Source organism: Filobasidium floriforme (assembly GCF_021052385.1).
Source record: "Filobasidium floriforme strain CBS 6241 chromosome Unknown HD553scaffold_20, whole genome shotgun sequence".
NCBI classification, from domain to species: Eukaryota; Fungi; Basidiomycota; class Tremellomycetes; order Filobasidiales; family Filobasidiaceae; genus Filobasidium; species Filobasidium floriforme.
Window position 1 is genome coordinate 490,529 of NW_025763641.1, and position 22,394 is coordinate 512,922.

Below are 22,394 nucleotides of genomic sequence, written 5' to 3' on the forward strand. Positions count from 1 at the left end.
CAAGCTATACGGGCGAGCGACTTACGAGCATGACGACGACCCGTTCGAAAAGGGCTAGACTCAATTGCTGTGCACTGTGCGCGACATCGGGTGCCGGAGTCTGTGGCTTTCCAGTAGGCGTGACCGAGCCTCTTGAGACAAACTATGCCGAATGATACACCTGGAACTTGTATATGCTATATGGTTTTGCTGTGATGTCCCCCGTCCCAACCATCGCACGTCGCACGTCGTCGTCATCCCTGTCAAACCAAAAGCCAAAGACGCTAGTCCGTCCGGCGGCACGAACCCCCTGCGTTCAACGGGGGCTTTTTGTGAGATTACGTAAACAATTGCTTCCGTTCACCCCGCCGTCGGCCCCGAAAGCATTCAAACCTCGGATGACCAACGGGATCACGACAGTGTCAAGATCAATCGAGACTTGATATGATGGTTTGCAAGAAAGGTTACTATATTACTATTCTATCGAGTGTACAACAACATCGAGAGGGATGACCAATTCCGATCCAGACGTCTCGCAGAACGCCCGAAATAGGTTCACTCCCCCCCCTCTTTTTGGTATTCGCCGCCGGTTCCGATGATACGCATACAGGTTTCGTACGCTTTTTTGGTTTCACACTACTCGTCCGTGATTTCCTACTTTGTCTCATGTCCCGCACACCGTGTCGTATATGTCGTCTGCTGTTTTCACCTCTACGTTGCATCTAGTGGAATGTTCACGAGTTGGCCATCTGCATGTCGTCTATACGATCGTCCTTTCGTCGAGGAGGACACGTCCGTCTATCCTTTTTTTCCCCGTTCAGAGTGCAAGATCCGTCCTAGACGCACAAGTCGTTCCGATAGAGATTCTTCTATGTCCATTTTCATATCGAGAGTCGATCCCCAGTCCTTCTCCATTCGTAATCTCGTTGTTCATCACAGTCGATCGTCAAGCAAGCCCCGACCCCAGCTCACAGTCCCAGATTCAAGAACCCTCCCTTGTCCCCCAAGTTCAGCCCAGAGCTCAGCAACCTCCCGACCTCTTCCTTGTCAACCAAGCTGACTCCACGGTCAGGGCCAGCACGCAAGGTTGAAGCGTCGGATCGCCCTATGGTCTCTCCGTCTAGAGAGCTCGACATCGACATTGCTGCAGAAGAGGGCGTAGAAGTGGTCCCGCTTCTCGTCCTCACTCCGCGACACGTAAGCTCTACCTCGAAATCGACCTCGAGCTCCAGCTTCATGTATTTCTCGTTAGCCGGTCGTTCTTCGAGTCGCATGAGCGCGCTCGAGGGCATAGATCGGACCCTGGTCGGCGCATAAGCCGAGCTGGGCGAAGAGGGGAGCGTGCGGGAGGACGAAATGCTGCCTGAAACCGAGGGCGAGGGTGCGGTAGATGGAGTCGCTGACGAGGAGGAGGATGCGGCGTTCGGGGCAAGGTGACTCGGGGTGATTCCGGGGAAACCGTTGCCGAGGACGGAGAGTGACTGCCGACGGTGTCGATCGGTCGAGCTGGTCGAAGGGGGCAGTCGACGAGCGCTGGTCCCCGAAGCACTTCCACTTCCATGGGTAGGAACCGAAGCTGCACGCTGATTACGCTGTTCATCATCCAGAGGGTCTTCCTGGAACTCGGGAGCGAGAGTGGGGCTAGGGCCGTCGGGCTTGGCTCGTCTATCCGGAGCGAACGGCATCGTCAACCCGTCCCCGTGGACCGAAGCTCGAAGGAACCCGTCACCATGGTCGTCATTATCCTCGTGCCCGTGATGCGAAACCGACATCACGTCCTCGTCCAACTGCATCGGATCGATCGGCGTACCATCCCAAGCGGTCAGCGCCTTGAAGCCGGTCGTCAGCGGAGAAGCGGTCGAGGACCTGCTCGACAGCTCGCTGGCGCGTTCGAACCTCTTGTCGTCCTTTTGACCCGCGTCGATCGCATTGCCGTCCTCGTCGGTCAGGCTCGACTTTACAACGATCCAGCCACCAGGTATGCCTTTATCAGTCGTATCAGCTTCAGGATTGGCGTCCTTGGCCGACCTGTCGCCATTCTTGTTGTCAAACAGGCTTAATCCGAGCCACTTTTCGAGCACATCCTCGACCGTGCCACCAAGCGTTGCGTCGGCGTCAGCGTTCAAGCCGTCGTTGGGTTCACCAGGGCTCTTGCGATCGGCCTTCTCGAACTCGGCCGCCTTTTCCTCGTCGATGGGTTTGAGCAAAGTGAACGACAAGCTCTTGCGGCCCTTGACGGGTTGACGACGAGCAGAGGTAGGTACGACGCCCTTGGAAGCCGCATCGGCGATGGCCAACAACGCGTCGGTATCGTCCTCGCCCTCGACATCCATGTCCCCAGATGACGAGGCCTTGGTACTATAGGGCAGGAGCTTCTCAAACAAGGCGGCGGCTTCAGCGTTACCGTTTGTGCTCATGTGGAAAGCCGTCGACGTGTTAAATCCGGGCGTCCGCATGTGCGGCGGTAGCGAGAAGAGGGCGAAAGAGAAGAGGACGACCTGGAACAAACGCCAAGCAACGTCAGAATCGGTCCTGGCACATGTTCTCGATCGACACTCACCATCATCAGGACCCCCTTGCTATCCCTTTGACTTCCCTTGACGACCGCCTTTTCCTTCTTTTTCGCCTGGACCAAGTCTCGCCCGCCGTCCTCAGACTCACTAACTGTTTCAAGTTGCGCTCGGCCGACCTTGACCGGAGCGGCGGCGGCATCGAGATGACCGGCAGACGACAGTTCCATCAGTTGATCCTCGTCTGCGTCTTGCCTGTCTTCATCCTCGTCGTCATCGCCGCCCATCTTGTCCAGATCGGGTAGCCCCAGGGTCGTCTTGTCCATGTCCTCTTCACTCCTGGCGTTCCTAACCGAGGCGGGAGGGTCTGAGACGAGGCCTGGATTGATCGTCTCCCCGGCTCCGAGGGCGATACTGCTGATCAATTGATCGTGCTTGTTTTTCCACATCCATCCTTGAGCCTCGGCGGCCTCTCGCGCTTTACGCTCGTTTTCCACCTCGGCACGTAAACGTTCGATCAACATCTTCATCCCTTCCTTTTCCTCGTCCCTCCCGACGGAACCCGTCGAGCTCATCACGCTCCCGCCCCTAGCTGCTCTCGCAGCGTGCGTCTTGCGTAGAAACTCTTCGGCGCCCATCGAAGCGTCGTCACCATCCCCACCCTCTGCGCCGTTCGTCACGTCTCTCAAGCGTTCCCTCAACCTGTTGACCTCGTCCATCAATCCGCCCAACAACTCGCCCTTCCTCGTTCGGCTCCGCTGCGCCGACGCTCGATTCTTGACTTTGCGGATCTCCTCTTTGGTGAGATTGTCCATCGGAGGCAATTCTACCTCGCCCGTGACCGGGTTAATACAAGCTGATCCGGAGGGCAAGTGGGAAGATGAAGGCGAGGTGTTCCATGGTTTGAACCCGCCGGGAGGAGGAACCTTTTTCTTCTTGCCCAGAGGGACTGTCAACCCGCCCTTCAATCGAAACTTTCCGTCCTTTTGGTCACTGACAGAGTCGTCGTTCCCATCCCCACCACCGGCAGCAGCACTGCCATCCTTGGCGAACCCTGATCCAGTGCTTCCCGGGCTCATTCCGTCCGCGCCGACGTCTAGGACGCTCCCATCCCTCAAACCGAGCATTCCGGGGACGAAACCCGCCGAAGAGGTCATCGAGGACGACATGCCCATCATTCCGCTCTCATTCAACCCGACCTCGTCGTTGATCTCCCCCAGCTCGGTCCCCTCGGCATCAGAATCCTCATCGACCTCGTTGTCGAGATCACCTCCTTGTTCCAGCTTGGACTCCTTGTCCTTGCCAACCTTCTTCTCCTTCTCCTTTGGTGAACCAGAAGTAGACCCTGCGGCGACCTGTTGTCCCTCTTCGTCGCTCCCCTCACTACACCTCGCCCGTTTTTTCGGTCGTTTGTCACCAGCTTTTCCGGCCTTCTTTCCGGTCATATTGCCAGAGCTAGATCCTGGTAACGAAAACGACAAGCCCGATCCGGCTAGATGGTTCAGGTTCGGGAGAGATGCCGACCCGGGCCAGAGCGCCGAAGAAGGCACGCTCGATTGGATCTGCGAACCGGGTTGTTGCAGGTGCTGCGAATGTTGATCTTGAGGTTGGAAAGGAAGAGGTTGATTCAAGAAGCCTTGTCCTGGGTGCATAGGTAGCCCGTGTTCCTGTCCGAACAACTTTGGAGGATTGATCATCGACATGCTCAGACCAGGGCCGGCAAACGACTGCGAATGAACGTGTCCTTGCCCGTTATGCTGGTGCTGAGGATATCCTTGCTGGTGTTGCAACGGTTGCTGTTGCTGCGGTAGACCGAACTGCATCCCACCAGTGTTCGCCTGTGAAGGATGTAAAGGCATGTTCATCCCAAAGGTATGTCCGGGAGCTCCTCCAAGACCCTGACTATGACCGAGATGATTATGAAGCATGCCGAATCCGGATACCGAGGACGAATAGCTGGCAGCGAAATCGTCCTGCAATCCATGGTTGGAGAATCCGGTAAAACCAGCCTCAGCAGGGGCATTTGACGAGCTGTTCACGATCGGCCTGGCGGTCAAAGGGGTCGCCAAGTCTTCCTCGTCCGCGCCATCTTGAAACAACCGGGGAGAGATCGGATGAGGGAGGTCGGTCCGGACGTGCATCTGTGGTGTCGTCGAGGGAAACGTCGAGCTAAAGTCAAAGTCTGTGATCGCGAGGACCAGGGTTTGAGGTTTGGTCACGAGGAGAAGGGGTTACGTGAACAAAAGAGAAGGAGTCCGATGAGGAAAGACGTCATCAGCTTTGCTGTGTCAAGCTGTTCAGGACCTCGTCTGATACACTCACCTCCCGTATCAATCGACTGCCAATCCATCAAGCCTGTCCCATCCATCACATCGTCATCTCCTATCAATAAGCCGTCGTCTAGGTCGTGATCGTCCTGGTCGGCTCCCTGGAGCTGCTTATCGAGCACGTTCGACCCAGCCCCAGCTCCTTTACGGCCGGCAGCCTTGTGACCCCGCTTCGAACCGATATCTGAGGAAGAGAGCTTGTTGGCAGCGTTGACGGGTACGGCTGAAGATGGGACGGGGGAGAGGTGTGATAGTCGTGCGTCCGAGATGGGAATGTCGATGTCGTCGAAATCGAGCTCCATCCTTTCGAGATTCCGCGCAGTTGGCGTCCCCTTTTTTGGCCGTGAGGGGGAGAATAGGGAGTTGGCAGGTCGTGGTGGGAAGGAAAGAAGAGGAGAGGAGAGGAGAAAGAGGTGCTCCGATTGTTGTCGACGATTGAGTGCGTGAGTGAGGATGAGAAGACGAGAGATATGATGAAGGTCAGGATATCAGGATGGGATATGGGATGTCGAGGTCCCTTTGACCTTCCGCTCTCTGTGTGATCGGGCGCAGCAGCAGGAGCAGGAGCACAGGGAGCGATCTCCCCCTCGGCGAAGGGAGAGCAAATCACGGCAGAGGGACGAGGAGAGACAAAGCCGTAAGCGAAGGTCCCGACCACTTTTAGCGCATCTTCAGGGCCAAGAGCCTCTTCCCCCTCTGCTTCCCCCCTTCCTTGCCATCTGATCGGAAGCTAATTCAGTCTGCATCACCGACCCGACAGAACAGTCATATCACCCTCGGCCTGATGATGGCGAACCCTATCGACCGACGGAATGACCATGAGAACAAGGAAGTTGGCGATGCGCGATGCGAGCTACAAAGATGTAACGACGACATCCGGCCCCCTTTGCACCAGCTGTATACGCTCCGTTTCATCCTGTCCGTGGGCTCTGTTGTCAAGCAGGTATACGGCTATGAGGTTTTGTTTGTCCCGGATGTGCCGAACCGCTAGATGAGATCGCGGTCGGTGGACGCGGTGGCGACGGTGCAGGTAATTGACATGGGCAGTCGAGGGGGTACCATAGTCGAATGCTGATGATTTCGCTGCATATCTCATCGCGGGTTCTACCAAACTCAGAAGACGATTTGCCGCCCTGCTGACCTCGTCTCTCGGGCAGTCTCTTTCCCCCTTTATGTGACGGATTGGACGGCAAGCAAGTGGAGGCTAAAGACAAGGCTGCACATTACCGACGTTTGGGCGACGCTTATTCTCATAAGGTGAGTGATGGCTTCTCTGCAATCGCTCGCATTCTCCCGTCGTGTATGCTCAACCCTACCTGACATTCCACATCACAATAGGGCCAGCAGACTGGTAACAACTTGCTGTCTCAAGCATTTACGGGCCGACATCACTTCCCGTGTGCGACTTTGGAAACCCTGATGCTCTCAGATGTCGTGGCAAATGCGCTTTTGGTAGCGGGGAACCTACATCACAGGGACTGTCATCATCGCATCGGAGAAAGACACAGTCGTTGTGTACGCTGGAGGAATCGTAAAGCGATCAGCCTACGACCGAAATTCAAGCATGCGACTGACTTCTGAATGAGAATCTCAATATATCATGTGAGCGTACGAGACACCAAGAAAGAAACGAGTTCTGTTGAATGACACCAGGACGCCATTTCTGTATTGTACTATACACGAGATAGTCGACTGTAACATAATATCATGCGATGCATGTCAACAGGCGGTTCAACGAGAATAGGGGTTGGAATCAGTTACAAAGGCCGACCAAGCACTCGGCCGGGATCGACCTCTTCTCGAGTCCGGACTTACATTATCGACATGTCAGACACCTCCGATGACTTGGGGATAGCAGCGACCGCTTTGATGGATCTTTGGGGATTGATAAATCAAATCGGTTTGGTGTATCTTGACGATGGTCTCGGCAACAACATCGACGACCGCCCAGAAAAGAAAGACCGTTCGTCATACGCCGCGAATCTGACTCGTGATGGGCGAAGTGGGTTTTTATGGGTGCATCCATCGGTTCCTTGGCCAGGCGTCCTGGCGGCGCACTCGATTGGATAGTTTCTCGATCTGGGTTTGCTCCGCTCTTCATCTATCGTGATCACGATACACGATATGCGAAAGGTTTCCCGAACCTCGATCGACTTTTGGAGAGCCGCGATCGCCTGTCTTCTGTCCGTCTCTTTGTGATGAAGCATCGCAGTGGTTCATACTCAAACTTACTACCTCCCTCGCTCATCATCTTGACTGGCCGGAAGATTTCTCACATATCGTCAGATCGCGTGCCTCCGTGAATGATCTGCTATTGTAGATACAGTGAATCGATCTGCTCGAGGATACTAGGCTACAGATATCGAATTCGAGGAACTCTACCGATTCTAGCTCCCTATGTGTTTGCTCCATATATGATATGCTGCTGTCGACGTTGACATGCGCTCTCTCCAGCGCCGTCTTCTAGTGCGTCGTATCGTAAAATCCTTTTGCCAAACGCCCCATAGTTCGCCCTCATACCGAGAAATCCTTCACATTCGTAGTACCGGTAGAATCCAACGTATCCTGCCTATCTTCGTCCTTGACAGCCCTAGAGGTAGCTGTCGACATCTGCACCTGCCGCGCATCGTCGATCTCGATCGTATCATCGGCGTTGGCAGGTAGGCCGGCTTCGAGTCGTTTCCTCTTTGCCCTCGGATTGAGGATCATGGCCAAGATCAAGACACCGAGGTCAAGGACGACCACGCAGCAGTAGTTGATCTGTTCGAAATGACCGTTCAGAGGCAAAGGTCAGCGGTTTCTGCGAGATGGAGTGTCCTGCTTCGGAACTTTGTGACTTGCCGTCCCGATGATGTCGACTTTACTCCTGAATGCGAGACTCAGGGTACAAAAGACGCCTCCTGCCATATCTGTTCCCATAAAGATCAAAGATATACCTGTTCGAGCGTTAGAAGGCATAAGTGGATCCGGATGGTTGGCGACTCGCGTCATCGCGCTCACCTTTTACCTCCTTCAGGCGATATATCTCATAGTATTGGGGTATCAGCGCTCCGGCCAGCAGAGCCGCGGATATGCTCCCAAAAAGCGTAACAGGCCAGTCGACTCCGTTGTCCATCCCCGCCTAGAAGCACAATGTCAATTTGCCAATATCAGATCCTCTTCGTGCGTATTATCCGTTGATCACGTCGTCCCGACCGACTCACCCGGACTGCATATACCATTCCGACCTCGAAGCCGGCCATGATAACGGCGAACGCTAGCACAAAGGCGATACAGACGCTCTTGCTCCGTTTCTGACCGTAATGCATGCACTGAGCCACCGAGATCGAGGAGAGCAGGCCGAAGCTCTGCGGCTGGAGAATGATGGGCACCGAGAGATCTTGCACGATGGCGTAGACTCCTAGGAATGGACTCGAGACCGCCCACACGCTATGATCGTACAGAAATCTGTAGTCAGTGGCAGTCCAAATCACGCCACAGGACGAACGGAGGGACTCACAACATGAGCATGGCGCTCAACCCTTCCACATCTTTCGTCCGGTAACTCTTGACGAGCTGGGGTATAATCTGGATCGTCCAGAGCACCGCTCCGATCGTGCCCAGTGCTGTTTCGGCTTTTTCATTCTCGATCATACTATTATGAGAGATGCATATGAATCCATTTGAGCGCCGCCAGCAATTGTGCGCTCTTGAAACCAGCAGCCGCACTGTCGCCAAGTGAAACGAGACCTGTTCGTCCTGATGGTTTGATCGAAGGTGAGAGCTCGCCGAGCTCGAGATTTACCCGCCGCCATCTTTTTACCCGAACGCGAGCCGATAAGACATCGACCGTGATTGCCTCCGAAATGCTTCCGATCACCATGGTTTCCTCTTTGGGACATGTTTTCGTTGGAAACGATTCGTCACCGACCCGCGACCTTGGGCCATGGGACCGAATCAACGAACAAGCGTCACCTGCCGAGGAGAGCTCTCGACCTCTCTTGCCATTTGGGTCTTATATCGCGATTGCAATATCAACTTGACTTCCGTTCGAGCTCGAAATTAACCCACCACATCCCTCCCACGTCTCTCGTCCTAGTCCTAAACACACCCAACACCATGTCCAACAACCCGTTGCGCCGCCCGGCGACGTCCCCTTCGGACAACCTCGCAGGTCGTCTCGCCATGACCATCGGTCGTGCTCTCGACCCTACCCTCGCCTACGCTCTCCTGCGAAATGGAGTCGCTGGCAAGCTCCTCCAGACCATCGGGTTGAAGAGGATCATCACCTTGCCCCTCGTCACCCGGGTCGGCCTCAATACCGACTTTTTCGGAGCTGGGCTGTTGGACAAGCCCGGTAACATGTTGCTCACTATGAACGCCATCACCGCGTTGCGACACGTAGGTCCATGCCCGATCTAGTTTGTACAAGTTTATAGGAACGCTAAGCTCACTCTCCTGCTGCTCAATATCCGCTCTTCACCGCAGATCTGGTGGGCCAACGCTGAATGCAGCTCCGAGTTCCCCGTCTCTGCCGGCGCCTTTGTCTCTGGCTTCAACTCGCTCTACACCGTCATCAACTCGCTCGTCTTTGTCTACCGTGTCTCTCGGGGCAAGACCAACCCCCTCGCCTCCAACTGGATGCAGTACCTCGGATTCCTCGCCGTCGTCGTCGGGAACGTGGGAGAGATCGTGATCGAGAGCTCGAGGCGGGCGTTCAAGAATGACAAGAGGAACGCTGGCAAGGTTTACGACCAGGGTGCGTTGCGGGGTCAGTGGCCATGCTATTGAGCATGTCGGAGCTGATATGACTGTCTTTTTCTGTTTTTTTTTGCTATTCTCTAGGTGCTTGGGGAGTTGTCCGTCACCCCAACTACGCGTTCTACACTTTGCACCGTGTCGGAACCGCTCTCGCCACCGTGAGCTCCTGCGCCATTGACCTCGAGGATACGCGTCTTCGCTCGTTTGCTGACATTGTTCTCACTTTGCTACTCGTCTCGACCAACAGGGCTCGATCCTCAACGCCACCCTGACGTTCCTCTTCCAGAACGGAATCTTCGCCCTCAGCTCGATTCCCGACTTTTCCAGCCACATGGCTTCCAAATACAAGGAGCAGTGGGCCGTACGTCCAGACTCGATACTCTCACGAGACCTATACCCGTCGAGCCTGCATGCTGATCATCCATTCTCTATGCTATAGGCTTACACCAAGAGGGTCCCCTACGTCTTGATCCCCTACGTCTACTAGACCCCCCCCCCCTGAGAACTCTTTCCCTTGCTGCCCCGTCAAGACAATCTCTTTGATCCTTCCCTAGGCCTGGATCAATCGCCTCTTTTCGACATCTAATTGCCCTCACTTCTTGGCCTAGGCTCATCTTGTGTGAGGATCGATGTATGGTCATTATCGATGTATTTCTACTAGTCTTCTATCTATATGCTTTGCTCGTCTTCGTGCATGACCTACGCACATGTTGGTGCAGAACGTTCTTGGCATGCAATAACGACATCACGTGATGTAACTAGACGGCCGGCTCTCCCCGCGCGCGCCTACCCCGGCCGTGATGATCCGGTTAACGAGCAAGCAAGGGAGTGGCCGGTTAACTCGGGTCAGGTGGTCATGGTTCAGCAGAGCACTGGCTCATCGACCGTGACGACCGAAACAGAGAGCATGGACACCAAAGATATACAAACAAGCAAACAACCAGCTACCAGTCTCGAGCAAGCAACCATCTCACCATATCATCGCTCATTGCAACCCGCATCGCTAGCACCTCTCACTCTTGTTTCCTTGAACCACTCGAAAGCCGATACATAACCAACACTAAAGATGCTCGCCCGTACCCTACGATCCAACCTTCCCGCCTCGTCTCTACCTTTCCGTCTCGCCCCTGCCATCACCCCCATCTTCTCCCGATCTCTCTCCACCTCCTCCTCTTCGCTGCCTTTGTCTTCTCATCAATCCGCTTCGAAACCTGCGAACACCAGCGCATATGGTAGGAACTTCCACGTCTCGGCCGTCAGGAAGAGCGAGGTCGAAGAGCCCAACACTCGTCCAGAGATCAACACGCCCCCCTCGATCTACAACTTCACCGAAGAGGAGGAGATGTTGCGGGAGACCGGTAAGTCTAGCCACTCATGAACTATTCCTGGGAAATCTGATGTCGTGTCGCTTCGAGAGCTGAACAAAGGGGTTCGTTGCATTCGCCTTGACGCCTGATTGCGAGGATAGTGAGGAAATTCGCGCAGGAGGTCATCGGACCGAAAGTGACCGAGATGGACGAATCCGAAGTCATGGACCCTGTCAGTTGCCTCTCGACCCGTTCAGTCTCCCGCTTGCTGTACTGAACCGGCGATCTTTTGCCGATCGGGCGTTCATAGGAGATCATCAAGGGTCTCTTCGACCAGGGCCTAATGGGTATCGAGACGAGCGCCGAGCATGGAGGGTCGGAGATGAGCTTTATGGCCGCTATTCTCGCCGTCGAAGGTCAGTCCAACAGCGGTGTTTGCTGTCGTCAAACGTTTTACGCTAACAGCCTAAAAATTCGTTCCTCTCCATGATCCGCATGTTGATCATACATTGCCTTCCATCTCTTCCGGAATCTACATTCATCGACATTCTAGAACTGAGCAAGGTCGACCCGTCCGTCTCGGTGTGCTGTGATGTACACAACACGTTGGTCAACTCGACCTTGAGGTTGTTCGGAAACGACTACGTCAAGGACAAGTACCTCCCCGGTTTGGCCACCAATGTCGTGAGTCGACAAGCAGAGCAAAATGAATGAGAATGGAACGCTAAAATCCGTCCGCATTCCCTTGGCAGCTCGGATCGTTCTGTCTCTCAGAGCCCAACTCCGGGTCGGACGCCTTTGCGTTGCAGACGACGGCCAAGCTAGAGCCTGACGGCGAGCACTACATTCTGAACGGGAGCAAGATGTGGATCACCAACTCGGGAGAGGCCGATTATTTCTTGGTCTTTGCCAATATCGATCCGAGCAAGGGGTACAAGGGTATCACGTGTTTCATGGTGGAAAAGGATTGGGGCGTGCAAATTGCGAAAAAGGAGAAAAAGGTGCGTCGGTGCGGCACGGCGGCTAGGCGACAGGACGACTTCTCCGATCTGTCATGAGGCTGATGTATTTTGCCTTCCGACGTTCACCCAACTACAGCTCGGAATCCGGGCTTCGTCCACCTGCCTACTTAGTTTCGACGACGTCAAGGTACCGGCGAAAAACGTCGTCGGCGAGGTCGGCAAGGGGTACAAGATCGCCATCGAGATCCTGAATGAGGGGAGAATCGGGATCGCCGCGCAAATGTTGGGCCTCGCTCAGGGGGCGTTCGACTATGCGGTCACCTACGCTTTCCAGAGGAAACAATTCGGAAAACCCGTCGGTGATAACCAGGGGTGAGTCGGAGAGGTTTGGCATACTCGAGAAGGTAGAGGAAGGCAATAGCTGATAGCGGTCAACCGAACCGATGCCTGTAGGATGGGCTTCCAGTTCGCCGAGGTTGCTACGGAAATCGAAACGGCGAGGTTATTGACCTACAATGCGGCCAGGCTCAAGGCAAGTCTGACCTTCCTTCTCCGTATCATGCCGGTGAATCATGCACAAGGGGTTGCTCGCGGCTGACCGAAGACCCTCGTACATGCAGGAGGAAGGCAAGGAGTTCAAGATCGCCGCCGCCATGGCCAAGTACCACGCTTCCAAGGTCGCGCAGAAGGCTTCTGGGCTAGCGATCGAATGGTGCGGAGGGGTCGGGTTCACGCGAGACCTGCCCGTCCAGAAATTCTGGAGAGACTCGATGTAAGTCCCTTCTTCTCTAGATTATACCATGCATCGTTCTTCGTCAAGCGAGACCAAGCTGATCAGTCGGGCTAATTGCTACATATCGCATCAGGATCGGAGCGATTTACGAGGGAACCTCCAATATTCAACTTGAAACCATCTGGAAAGACCTCAAGAAGAAGTACACCTAAGTGAAACGAGATGATTTGGGCACTCTTTCTGCGCATAGGCCCACGTTTGTAATCAAATAGTCTATGTCTATGATGTACGATAACGCCAAATGTATTCTGATCGTGAACGTGAAGATGATCGCTGCGAGCTCTCGTTCTATCAGAGCTGTCCGTCAACGTGCCATCGATGACGTATGGCTAAGCTTGCTGGACAACGTCCGAGTCGAGTGACGAAATAACCAGACGGACTAAGAAGCGACTTGCGGCGTATCTCGAGTATTTCATCACATGAAGGGATATTTGCAGTATCATGATACAACGATAGAGCAGCCCGCCTGATAAGCCTATCTTTCTTTCGCTCGCACGGGTGATAGTCCTGGGACTGCTTGAAATCATTCCGCAGCACAGCTTTCCCTTGAAGTTTGCACCGTAGAGTGTAATAATCGGAAATGACGCTTGGTAGATCTGGCGGGTTCGCGTCTTCTTACTCACAAGTGTGAGAAACGGCCGATCTCGTCCGGAGTGGTGACATCGTCGGGCCAGAAAGTTGTTTGCCCAATCCGCGACCCGTAAGTTACCTATCGAGTGATCCGATAGCAGGGATATGATAGGAGGAAGCCGATCCACGACCTCGGTTTGTACAAGAACTCTGTTCATGTATGGAAGGGCGACTGACGGGACGTCCTCATTGGTGGTTCGACCCGGCCGTCCCTTCTTTCGATTCCTGAAACTTCTCGGCTAGACCGAGCGGGTTTCATTCGGTTCGCCGGACTCTGGTGGGGACGAGTGTGTAGAGAGGGGTTCGGCTTCCCATGAGGCCTTGCTGACCAACCATTCAACCGGTTCGAAATGCAGGAAAGACTCGAACAATTCGTAAGGATCAGGAAGTCCGTCATCTGCCCCGTGCAGCAAGTTTGCAATCAGACTGCGAGTCCAGTGGCAAGGCGGTGTCGGTTTCATCCTTACCTGCTGGTTGTATTGGCCGAGAGCCTTGAACAGATACACGGAGACTCTCCTGAGCGTGATCGTGAGCGGATTAGCAGCTCAATCCAGGGAAGACGTAAAGACTGAGTGAACATACCTCTCTGAAGAGCTTCGTCAGGGTATCGGGATCTAGCGGCTCATGGCGACAAACTTGCTCCGGGACGGCACCAACTTTGATCAACCTTGCCACGTCCGGCTCATCCACGGGATCCAAAATTTCCTCGTCCAGCTTCACCGATACAAGATAACTCGCCTCGTTGCCGATATCATAATCGGCCTCGGGCGTTGAGGAGATGCATTCTTGAACTCTGCGTCGAAGGTGAACATCTTCAAGGTCACTCAGTCCTGCCCGACCTTGTAAGACCCGGATAGCATAGATGAAGAAGGCAGCTGGGAAATATTCCGGGCGCGTAGGAACGTCGATGGTGGGGATAAATAAGTTATCTTTCGGAACTTGCATCAATCCCTGACCGAAAGAGCAGGGCTTCAAGCCCGCTTCCTCAAAGTCGGCAAGACGATCCAGATGCGCTCCAAAGGTATCTATGAGGCCACAAATGATGAAAGGTAGGGTTACTGTCAGAGTGGGCAATTCGAGAACGATCATCTCGATACAATACGTACTAAACAGTCTCAGCGACTGTGCAAGGCAACAAGCGTCATGATCGTCAGCGTCAATCCAACTCTATGTAGACTGCGAAGCGAGGGAAACTGCTTACTTCCTCCTCCCATTCATACATCACGGCCATGTCTTCAGCTGTGAATCGGAAGCGTTTCCTGACATCTTCATCGTGACACCTAAGAAAAAGGCTCCATCGTTTTCGATTGACTTGACGCAGATATTCCCAAGCCCAGATCAGATGTTGACGATGTACATAGATCGGTCTCTGTTCGAGTAGCCGTGATCTATCAGGTTCGCAATTCATGCGGAAAGGCGACCCTTTTCTCACCCTCACCTCGATTGAAGGCGTCCGTATAACGAAAGAAAGATAGATGACGCTGGGCGTTCGCCAGAAGGACCATCCTTCGGGCTCTGGGTATGTATAGGTGACAGCGATAGACCGAAATACGGCAGAATCTCGAGGAGCCTCGGTGAGCTTGCCAGCAAAGCGACCACCACGGCCACCGGTGCAGTCGGCGAGCATCGATGAGGTCGAGTCGCGAATCATCAATCCTGCGGGTCGGCTTCCTGATGTGGTCGTAGGTTCCGATTCTCACTCGAACAGTGAGGTACAGAGAGAGACACGAACTAGTAGTATTGGCTCAGTGGTTGACAAGGGTATATGCGATAGTGTACAGATTTACATGACATGCGTGATAGTCTCGTAGTAGTATGTTCGTGCGTTCGTGTCAATCGTGATATCGTCGTCGAGGTCCCCGTCTCGCGTCCGTCCCTAATCCTTTCCCGCAATGAGGATCATGACCTTCTCAACACCATCAGGAAAGTACACCTGGCAAATAGTGATAGCTCCAAGGATAGACAGAGTGACTAAGATCTGTTCCAAGATAACATAGTCCCTCTCATCTGCATCCAGAATAGGCCATAACCACTGAGCAAGATTGATGATCAGGCCCGGGATGATGACTTGGACATGGCCCATTCCTGTGTGCAAGGCATCAGTTGATCAGTCTAGATCAGTCTTCACCAATCCTGCTATCGACTTACTGGTGAAGCCCCACATCCAAATTGCCTCCAGTGCTATACCTGCTAGCCAGAGTCTGATTGTTTTGCGAGAAAGAGACAAACTCCAACAATCGCGGGTCCTGCAAAGATTGGTTCACTGGTTGGCCTCGCGCTGTCATCTTAAACAGGAACAGGATGATAAACTTACCACGTTCTCTGCTTCTTGCCCTTGCTTTTCCCTTCGAACTCGTCCACAGCATCTCGAATATCTTGGTAAGAACAGGGAGTAGTCTTCAATTTGAACAGGACGTCCCAGTTCGCCTGGGTCATTTGACCGCTGTTGGGTGTTCCGAGTTTTTTATTCGACATGCTTGGTCTATGTTGGACTCGGATGAGGGTGCGTATTCGCTTCTACGGCGGAGTGCAATGTCATGAACATCGGTAGCTCGGTAGACATTCCTGGTACAGTAGTACAGTAACTTTTATCTGGTCCGACTCGCTCGTCGTCGGACTACTCCGTGCCAAAGGGGGTCGACCTCGACTTTGCGCGTCGCCCCCCTCCTGCTCTCCTACCTTACCTTTCTCGTCTTCCCTCGGTGAACTCGACTTGGACCTCGAGCCTGATTGACATTGCTCTTTGTCACAGGTCGAATCTTTCAGGAAAGGCAGTCAGTCAAAGTGCCCCGGTCCTGGATCGACCCAAACCCATCAATCCTCTGTCTCTAGCCATTCACGCTCTGATCGTAAACTCGACGAGATGTCCGAGCGTAAAGTCCTCAACAAGTATTTCCCTCCAGGTAAGCCTGCCCCGGAACTCTCTGGCTTTGCATCTAACCAGATTGCTGACCTCTACCTTGCTGTCCCGCTCGAACAGACTTTGACCCGTCAAAGATCCCCAGGAAGAAGGTCAACAAGGATGCGCAACAGGTCGTCCGTCTGATGGCGCCGTTTACGATGTGTTGCAGGACGTGTGGAGAGTTCATCTGTGAGTCCTTTCGGCGCTCCATCGAGTAAGGCGACATTCGAGTACGGCCTGTAGCTGACAAGAGTCACTTTGCAGACAAGGGAAAGAAATTCAACGCAAAGAAGGAGACGGCTCTGGGCGAGACGTATTATGGCATCAAGATCTTCCGGTTCTACATCGTAAGTGGCGATGTTCTTTCACGACCTGTCAACTCGTCACCCGCTAACTTGCCACCGTCTTCTATCCTTCTTGCTAGAAATGCACGAGATGTAGCGCCGAGATCACATTCAAGACGGATCCGCAGAACGCTGATTACATCTGCGAACACGGCGCCAGTCGGAATTTCGAGCCGACAAACGAGGCCTTGTCTCGAATGCCCAACGCAGCGGAAGACGACGAGGACAATGTTTCGGAAGAGGAAGACCCGATGAAGGCTTTGGAAGAGTCCCAAGCCGCATCAAAACGACAGATGGAGGAGGAAGACGCCTTGGCAGATCTACGACAGCGGAACGCACGGATGGAGAGATCTGATCGGGACATGGAAGAGATCTTGAAAACCCAACACGCATCGAGAGATAAGGCAGCCGAGGAGCGACGGAAGCGAGAGTTGGAGGAGGAGGACGAAGAGGTCAACAAGTTCTTCTACAAGGTCAAGGCGCCCGGTGCGCCCGCGGCCGGACCTAGCAAGGGCAAAGGAAAGGCAGCAGGAGGGATGGGATTGATGGGCGGTTATGGCTCTGGGTCGGACGACGATGATGAGGCAGATAATGACGACGACGAGGGGAAGTCGGCTGGGCCAGTCGCCGAACCTACGGTGACCGTCAAAAGGAGACCGATGGGATCGAGCGCGGGCGAACCTACGGTGCAGGACCTACTCAAAGCCAAGGGGATCGCCACGATGGCTCCACCATCCATCAAGCCGGCCGGACCGAAGCCGATCCTGCCCTCGGGTGTCAAGCGAAAAGGAGTAGGCTCTTTGGGGGTGAAGGTCGTGAAAAAGGCAAAAGCATGAGCGCATTGTGCTTGTCCGTTTTGTTGAGCTCGCACTGTCTGTAAACCTTTTGTATACATGCATACATGATTTTTATGGGATCGTGATAACCTGTACAACGAATGTCGAGAAAAGACGAAGTCATGTTGAGGTCGTGTCTATTTCTAGACCTAAATGCTGATTGACTACCTTGATGCGTATACAGTGTAGAGTATGCTAAACGTGAATTTTCTAGCCCAAAAGACCTTTACAAAGTGCTATTGTTGGAAACGCTTCAGACGAGGCGTTCGAAATGGGGTATTGCTCGATCGACGAGTGGTATGTTCGATATAGGCGGACCTCATGGTATGGCTATCTGCGAGAGCGGCCTCGTCGATGGCGAGATTATGAACCGATTGAGTAGATGGTGAGCTGGCTGTCGAGCCGGTAGCGCTAGAAGCTCCTTGAAACATTGATCGAGGGAGTGAGAGAGGGAAGAGGTTTCGATATCTCGCTTCGAGTGAGGCGGTATTCTCCGATCTGATCGAGAGCGCTTTGATAGGCGGGGGTGGAGTGGTGGCTGCCAGAGCATTGATCGCATCGAAGCGATCTTGCCAAAGAGCCCGGTTTTCTCCGCAGGCCTCAGCATAGTATCGCAAACCTGAGCATGCAATGAAGGCGACTTGAGCATGTGACGCGGTGCCAGTAAGAAACGCAAGATCCACTCACCAGGCATGGCGTCTGCAGCCGCATCGAAGAGAGGCAGGGTGAAGAGATCGATAAACCCGATTTGACCCTTTGCTTGTATAGCAGCATCGGCGCTGGCGACGACCGAGATGGGCAAAGACAGTTCTTGCTCCAGACTAGCCTGGTTGGCCCATTCCGCCAGCAATACGGTTGACCAGTGTTCCGACACTTCGATCGGACGGGTCTGCAATCCGTAGCGGTCATCAGCTACTGGTTCTCACTTCCATGTCGTTTGCATTGATACACTCACTGGGTTACTGATATCTGCGCATTTAATGATGGCCTGCGAGAGTAAGATTCTCGCCTCCTCTTCTTCCGGCTTGGCTAACGACTGGACACCATCGGCTCGCATCCGCTTGCCGTAATCGATAAAGCGCTTAATCCAGTTGAAGTGAATGCTCATGTCGGTCGCGAGTACAGTCGAGTAGAGAAGCTTCTTGAAACTCTTCCAATCTTCAACTGCTCCATCCTTTTCGTTTCTGTCGAAAGACGTGCCTATGGCTGTAGACGGTGCGTCTGGGAAGCCAGAACTCATTGGTGAAATGTCTTCCGAAGGTCCAGCAAAGTGTGAGGAGACAGGGAGAGCCGTCCCGAGACCAGTCGACTGGGAGCGCTCGAGCAAGAAACCGAACCCGTGCTTCCGTAGCAACTGCACGATCAACATACAATGCATGTTTTCCAGGACGGACTTGTCTTCATAGACCTGTGACAACGGGGTTTTGGCGTTTTTCTATCGATCGTGTGTAGCGAGGTGAGTTGCGGTTGTCGGCGAACACGATGTCTGCAGACGCTTCCACTTACCATAAAGACGTTGCTGAGGCCCGGATGTCCGACATCGTGACCCATAGCAGCGAGCATGACAGCTAGCACGTCTTGAGGGCGAAGGATACTCTGAGTCGCGACCTTGGCGTTGTACTCTTCCGTGTTGCCATTGTCGACAATCTCGGCTCTGTACCAAGGGCCACTCGTGGTATCGAGCAAGATCGAAGGGGGCGGAGCCACGCCGACGGCGACGAGAAAGGTGTATGACGCTTGTAAGACGTCGACGGCGTGGATGTAGTTATGATAAGGATTAGGCGCATGGTAAATCGCTCGAATAGCAAATAACAGGCGGTTGATTTGATCTGCAGCTCAAAGACTGATCAGTCTCTCGTTGACCCAGTCGTCGAGAGAAGATGGATTGCTAACCTTGACTTATGCCCAACTCGGCAAGCCCCTTGATGCGCAGGACAGCTTCAAACAGCAGACAAGCACATCGGAAGAGATCCGCTTCATCCAGGATGTGAGGCCGGAAGTTCCATGTAGAAAGCGCTTCGACGAGCCGTGCACGATGAGCAGGTTCCAGCGGGGCCGAAAATCTTTGAAAACGAACAAATCAGCTAGATCACGGTGAGCCATATCGCAAGACCGCCACCTACTCCGCATAATCAATCATCTGGATCTCGATGCTGATCCGAGTCTGTCGATACATCTCGCCCAGAAGCTCCGCTATGATAGTTGCGTCTCCCTGCGGATCCTCCTGCTGCGTGATGAGATAGCCTTCGAGTCCAGCCAGAGACGATGATCTATCCTGCTTGATAGGCGGAGTCATTGCAGGAGGTGGGGCGTGAATGTCGGCGGCCGACTTGAACCGATTCTGTTTGGCCGCCTGATGTGCTCGCTCGAGCGCCAGCGACAATCCACCGTTGTCGACCGATCGACGGCGTGAGGAAAAGTCGTAGGCGGCTAGATGGCTGTAGAGCGTCTTGGCGGGGCCCGTCGTGAGTTCAGCCTCGGTCGGCTCATCTGCGTCCAGTTTCCCTTCGTCATCGTGACACTCTGCTTCTGGAACAATCGAGGGAACAGCGGCAGCGTCCTCCAAAACTTGCTCTTCCCGCCTGACGAACGCCTCGGCCGACCTTTGCACCTCCTCTTGCTCTGCCAAACCCGCCTCCTGGGAAGCGTCAAATGACCGCCTGACCTCCTGACTCCTCTCGGCCCACATGATCATCCTGCGAATCTTCTTCAGTGTAACCTCGTTGTCATAGGGCGGCTGGAGAACCCCGATGGCTCCGGCTCTTAAACACTCATCCACGACGGATGGGGCGAGCGCCGGGTTGGCCGAATAGGCGATGACGTGTATGTGACGTTCCTTGCTGTCCGAATCTTGCTGTACAGAGCCTTCGCTACCTCTTCGAGTCGCTGTCCCAATCATCTGTAAAGCACTAGGTAGCCAGTCGGCCTCGGTCCGTCTGGCTCGGTCGAGCAAGTCTTGCTGGAAACAGATGGCCGACGGTGTAGTCCCTTGGGCCAAGAGCAAGGACAGCGAAGGCAAAGTCGGAGAGTCGGACAGGGGCACGAGCAGAACCCGTGAGAGCTGATTCGCAAATGAGGGCACAGCTGGATTTGCAGAGGCTCCGTTGGTCTTTGCTTCACGCGAGCCCGCGGCTTCTTCAACTGCCGACTGGTTCCGGAGATGCCTCGACATCTGCGTCGTTGATCTGAATGTCGTGACTATGAAGATACGTGTCGCATGAGTAAGAATCAAGCACAGTTCGAATCGCATTTTTGCCCCCATAGAACTCACCTGGCATCCCATCCTCTCTTAAAACCCCGACCACCTCCTCGCCCTCCCACCCTGGCCTTCCCGTACCCGTGCCTCGACTCCTCTTGCCCAAGAATCCGCTCTGACCAGCTGATTCTGCAGGCGGCGAGACGAGGCCGGAAGACGACGATAAGTGACCCCACCCAACCGAAGTCACATTGGACTGTCCTCGAGCGGGCGACGGTCGAGGAGCACGATCCTGATACTCGCCAGTTGAAAGACTGGATGCCGAGGGTCCCGACCTTGTCGTTGCTGAAATGTCCATGGCAGGAGCGAGCTGTCCAGTCTTTTTCATCGGATCGGCAATGTCGTTACCAACTGTTCCAGGACTGATGGACCCTCTCCTTTCCCCCGACCCGGATTCGTTTTGCTCTCCTCGACCGCTTAGATTCATCGCATTCGCGCGAGAACCAAGTCTGCCGGACTGGGTCTGGGTGCCGCTCAACGCAGCTCCGCTCGTTTGCGGACGTCTGCTTCTCTTGATCCCACCAGTCTCAGTGGAAGATACCGACCGTAGGCCGGCAGGACTTGTCGGTATCGCAACATCGCTTTCCGATCCGGGTGCTACTGATGTTGTCTCGATTGACCGGGTGGGGGAAGACGTCATCGCCGACCTTTCCCTCAGAGAGACATCCCGCTTCAACCCACTCCCGCTCGGCCTCGACCTCGATGCGGAAATCCCTCCTTGCTCATCCCGCTTGTTCCCATTACTCACATCGTCCTGGACATGTTCCTGATGCTGCTCGGCCTCGTCCTCTTCCGACGCAGACCAACCCGTCCGTCTGCCGCCCAATCCACTCGGTGCGAGATCCCCAATGCTGGCCCGTCGAGCGTGCGGATGCTGCACGAGCATCATGTTCCACCGGGATTGCTGCGTCGGGTCGTTGACGTTGTGGTCGTGTGCGACTCTGCCCTTGTCGTTACTTGCAGATCCTGAAGACGACCCACGGTTCGTATCGGAATTCTTTTCAGAGCTCGATATCGTCGATGTCCTCGTTGCCTCTGCAGTCGTACCGCCTGTAGCGCTGGGAAATGATCGCTGAGCAGGACCTCTCGGCCCCACAGACCCGGGTGACAGGGGTACAGGAACGAAAGCCGACGACCCCGACTTGTGCCCGGAAGGTCCTATGCCGAAGGGCATTCCGAGGGTGGTTTCGAAGCCAGAAGCAGACTTGGACGCCGCGACACGGGGAAAGAGCGAAGGTACGACCGTCTGACCTCCATTCGGTCTGTATAACGTTGGATCCACGTTCAAGTTCGGGTTCATGTCCGGGTTCGTTACGGACCTTGACTCTAGCTCGTCCTCGTTGTCGTTGTCGTTGTAACGGGACGAAGTTCCCCCGAGCGCGGTGTTTGGTACGCTGGCCCGATGTCCTCCACCATTCGTACCACCCGAGCGAAGTAGACCTACGGTGCCCCCCATCTGGTGGGAATTCGACCTCACCGATCTCCCCAACGGTCCTCCATTGCCGTGGTCCTTATTACCATTGTTGCTGACCGGTGGTCTGAAGCCTCGCGTGATAGAGGGAAGAACGACGAGAAAGTCGTAGACGGGCGAAGAAGGGCGGGAGGTCGAAGGAGTGGGAATGTGGGACGGAGTATAAGAGGCAAGCGGATGGGGATTGGTGGAAGAGGTAGGAAAGAGCGGAGGAGGTCGATGTTGAGAAGGCATGGTCGGTGCACGTCCTGACGTTCCTTTTTCCTCTTCCTGTGCTTCTGACTGCGATTTCTGTTACCACTCGGTCGACCGCAATCTCGAGAACGAGAATAGACCT

The 22,394-nt window shown here is 54.4% G+C and overlaps 8 protein-coding genes across 8 annotated transcripts; 3 read left to right on the plus strand and 5 right to left on the minus strand.

The window, feature by feature from the left end:
• Window positions 1-824: 824 nt before the first annotated feature.
• HD553DRAFT_108947 (uncharacterized protein) lies at window positions 825-5,262 on the minus strand. The gene is made up of 3 exons (XM_046176417.1): window positions 4,812-5,262; window positions 2,540-4,671; window positions 825-2,477 (listed from the first exon to the last, which is right to left on the minus strand). The coding sequence occupies exons 1-3, from the start codon at window positions 5,116-5,118 to the stop codon at window positions 948-950; spliced, it is 3,969 nt and encodes a 1,322-aa protein (XP_046034360.1). The 5' UTR covers window positions 5,119-5,262; the 3' UTR covers window positions 825-947.
• A 1,784-nt stretch (window positions 5,263-7,046) lies between these two features.
• On the minus strand, window positions 7,047-8,572 carry HD553DRAFT_316653 (uncharacterized protein). Its single transcript, XM_046180648.1, has 5 exons — window positions 8,316-8,572; window positions 8,020-8,245; window positions 7,817-7,937; window positions 7,658-7,752; window positions 7,047-7,576 (listed from the first exon to the last, which is right to left on the minus strand). Exons 1-5 carry the CDS (start codon window positions 8,447-8,449, stop codon window positions 7,331-7,333), a joined length of 822 nt encoding a protein of 273 aa, XP_046034361.1. The 5' UTR covers window positions 8,450-8,572; the 3' UTR covers window positions 7,047-7,330.
• A 205-nt stretch (window positions 8,573-8,777) lies between these two features.
• HD553DRAFT_316654 (uncharacterized protein) lies at window positions 8,778-10,248 on the plus strand. Its single transcript, XM_046180649.1, has 5 exons — window positions 8,778-9,196; window positions 9,284-9,554; window positions 9,641-9,714; window positions 9,804-9,917; window positions 9,996-10,248. The coding sequence occupies exons 1-5, from the start codon at window positions 8,915-8,917 to the stop codon at window positions 10,041-10,043; spliced, it is 789 nt and encodes a 262-aa protein (XP_046034362.1). The 5' UTR covers window positions 8,778-8,914; the 3' UTR covers window positions 10,044-10,248.
• A 151-nt stretch (window positions 10,249-10,399) lies between these two features.
• HD553DRAFT_316656 (acyl-CoA dehydrogenase/oxidase) lies at window positions 10,400-12,878 on the plus strand. Its single transcript, XM_046180650.1, has 9 exons — window positions 10,400-10,914; window positions 11,025-11,095; window positions 11,174-11,279; window positions 11,417-11,547; window positions 11,616-11,864; window positions 11,962-12,197; window positions 12,279-12,357; window positions 12,446-12,597; window positions 12,692-12,878. The coding sequence occupies exons 1-9, from the start codon at window positions 10,623-10,625 to the stop codon at window positions 12,768-12,770; spliced, it is 1,395 nt and encodes a 464-aa protein (XP_046034363.1). The 5' UTR covers window positions 10,400-10,622; the 3' UTR covers window positions 12,771-12,878.
• Window positions 12,879-13,009: 131 nt separating this feature from the next.
• On the minus strand, window positions 13,010-15,022 carry HD553DRAFT_316658 (uncharacterized protein). The gene is made up of 7 exons (XM_046180651.1): window positions 14,687-15,022; window positions 14,450-14,617; window positions 14,355-14,370; window positions 13,831-14,273; window positions 13,716-13,764; window positions 13,242-13,645; window positions 13,010-13,163 (listed from the first exon to the last, which is right to left on the minus strand). Exons 1-6 carry the CDS (start codon window positions 14,897-14,899, stop codon window positions 13,488-13,490), a joined length of 1,047 nt encoding a protein of 348 aa, XP_046034364.1. The 5' UTR covers window positions 14,900-15,022; the 3' UTR covers window positions 13,010-13,163; window positions 13,242-13,487.
• On the minus strand, window positions 15,023-15,774 carry HD553DRAFT_316660 (uncharacterized protein). The gene is made up of 3 exons (XM_046180652.1): window positions 15,563-15,774; window positions 15,397-15,494; window positions 15,023-15,333 (listed from the first exon to the last, which is right to left on the minus strand). The coding sequence occupies exons 1-3, from the start codon at window positions 15,721-15,723 to the stop codon at window positions 15,125-15,127; spliced, it is 468 nt and encodes a 155-aa protein (XP_046034365.1). The 5' UTR covers window positions 15,724-15,774; the 3' UTR covers window positions 15,023-15,124.
• A 337-nt stretch (window positions 15,775-16,111) lies between these two features.
• HD553DRAFT_262320 (uncharacterized protein) lies at window positions 16,112-17,213 on the plus strand (the record flags this gene model as incomplete). Its single annotated transcript, XM_046177424.1, has 4 exons — window positions 16,112-16,151; window positions 16,229-16,339; window positions 16,415-16,497; window positions 16,575-17,213. Coding segments are annotated over 4 exons (873 nt in total), but the record flags the coding sequence as incomplete, so codon positions are not given.
• Window positions 17,214-17,566: 353 nt separating this feature from the next.
• Window positions 17,567-20,884, minus strand: HD553DRAFT_275942 (uncharacterized protein; the record flags this gene model as incomplete). Its single annotated transcript, XM_046177932.1, has 8 exons — window positions 17,567-17,949; window positions 18,018-18,219; window positions 18,286-18,504; window positions 18,613-18,765; window positions 18,837-19,165; window positions 19,230-19,393; window positions 19,454-20,414; window positions 20,602-20,884. The coding sequence occupies 8 exons, from the start codon at window positions 20,882-20,884 to the stop codon at window positions 17,567-17,569; spliced, it is 2,694 nt and encodes an 897-aa protein (XP_046034367.1).
• Between the last annotated feature and the right edge of the window lie 1,510 nt (window positions 20,885-22,394).

Excerpts from the sequence above, each read along its gene's own strand:
- HD553DRAFT_316656 (XM_046180650.1), top strand. The coding sequence starts at position 10,623 with ATGCTCGCCCGTACCCTACGATCCAACCTTCCCGCCTCGTCTCTACCT. Across the intron at positions 11,280-11,416 it reads CGCTATTCTCGCCGTCGAAG|AACTGAGCAAGGTCGACCCG; the intron begins GTCAGTCCAACA and ends TCGACATTCTAG. Across the intron at positions 12,598-12,691 it reads AAATTCTGGAGAGACTCGAT|GATCGGAGCGATTTACGAGG; the intron begins GTAAGTCCCTTC and ends ATATCGCATCAG.
- HD553DRAFT_108947 (XM_046176417.1), bottom strand. The coding sequence starts at position 5,118 with ATGGAGCTCGATTTCGACGACATCGACATTCCCATCTCGGACGCACGA. Across the intron at positions 4,672-4,811 it reads GCAGTCGATTGATACGGGAG|ACTTTGACTTTAGCTCGACG; the intron begins GTGAGTGTATCA and ends TCGCGATCACAG. Across the intron at positions 2,478-2,539 it reads GCAAGGGGGTCCTGATGATG|GTCGTCCTCTTCTCTTTCGC; the intron begins GTGAGTGTCGAT and ends CGTTTGTTCCAG.
- HD553DRAFT_316653 (XM_046180648.1), bottom strand. The coding sequence starts at position 8,449 with ATGATCGAGAATGAAAAAGCCGAAACAGCACTGGGCACGATCGGAGCG. Across the intron at positions 7,753-7,816 it reads TCGCCTGAAGGAGGTAAAAG|GTATATCTTTGATCTTTATG; the intron begins GTGAGCGCGATG and ends ACGCTCGAACAG. Across the intron at positions 7,577-7,657 it reads AAGTCGACATCATCGGGACG|ATCAACTACTGCTGCGTGGT; the intron begins GCAAGTCACAAA and ends CATTTCGAACAG.
- HD553DRAFT_316658 (XM_046180651.1), bottom strand. The coding sequence starts at position 14,899 with ATGATTCGCGACTCGACCTCATCGATGCTCGCCGACTGCACCGGTGGC. Across the intron at positions 14,618-14,686 it reads TACGGACGCCTTCAATCGAG|AGACCGATCTATGTACATCG; the intron begins GTGAGGGTGAGA and ends CTACTCGAACAG. Across the intron at positions 13,646-13,715 it reads TCGGCCAATACAACCAGCAG|ATGACGGACTTCCTGATCCT; the intron begins GTAAGGATGAAA and ends TGCACGGGGCAG.
- HD553DRAFT_316654 (XM_046180649.1), top strand. The coding sequence starts at position 8,915 with ATGTCCAACAACCCGTTGCGCCGCCCGGCGACGTCCCCTTCGGACAAC. Across the intron at positions 9,197-9,283 it reads CCATCACCGCGTTGCGACAC|ATCTGGTGGGCCAACGCTGA; the intron begins GTAGGTCCATGC and ends TCTTCACCGCAG. Across the intron at positions 9,715-9,803 it reads TCGGAACCGCTCTCGCCACC|GGCTCGATCCTCAACGCCAC; the intron begins GTGAGCTCCTGC and ends CTCGACCAACAG.
- HD553DRAFT_316660 (XM_046180652.1), bottom strand. The coding sequence starts at position 15,723 with ATGTCGAATAAAAAACTCGGAACACCCAACAGCGGTCAAATGACCCAG. Across the intron at positions 15,495-15,562 it reads GGCAAGAAGCAGAGAACGTG|GACCCGCGATTGTTGGAGTT; the intron begins GTAAGTTTATCA and ends CAATCTTTGCAG. Across the intron at positions 15,334-15,396 it reads TTGGATGTGGGGCTTCACCA|GAATGGGCCATGTCCAAGTC; the intron begins GTAAGTCGATAG and ends CCTTGCACACAG.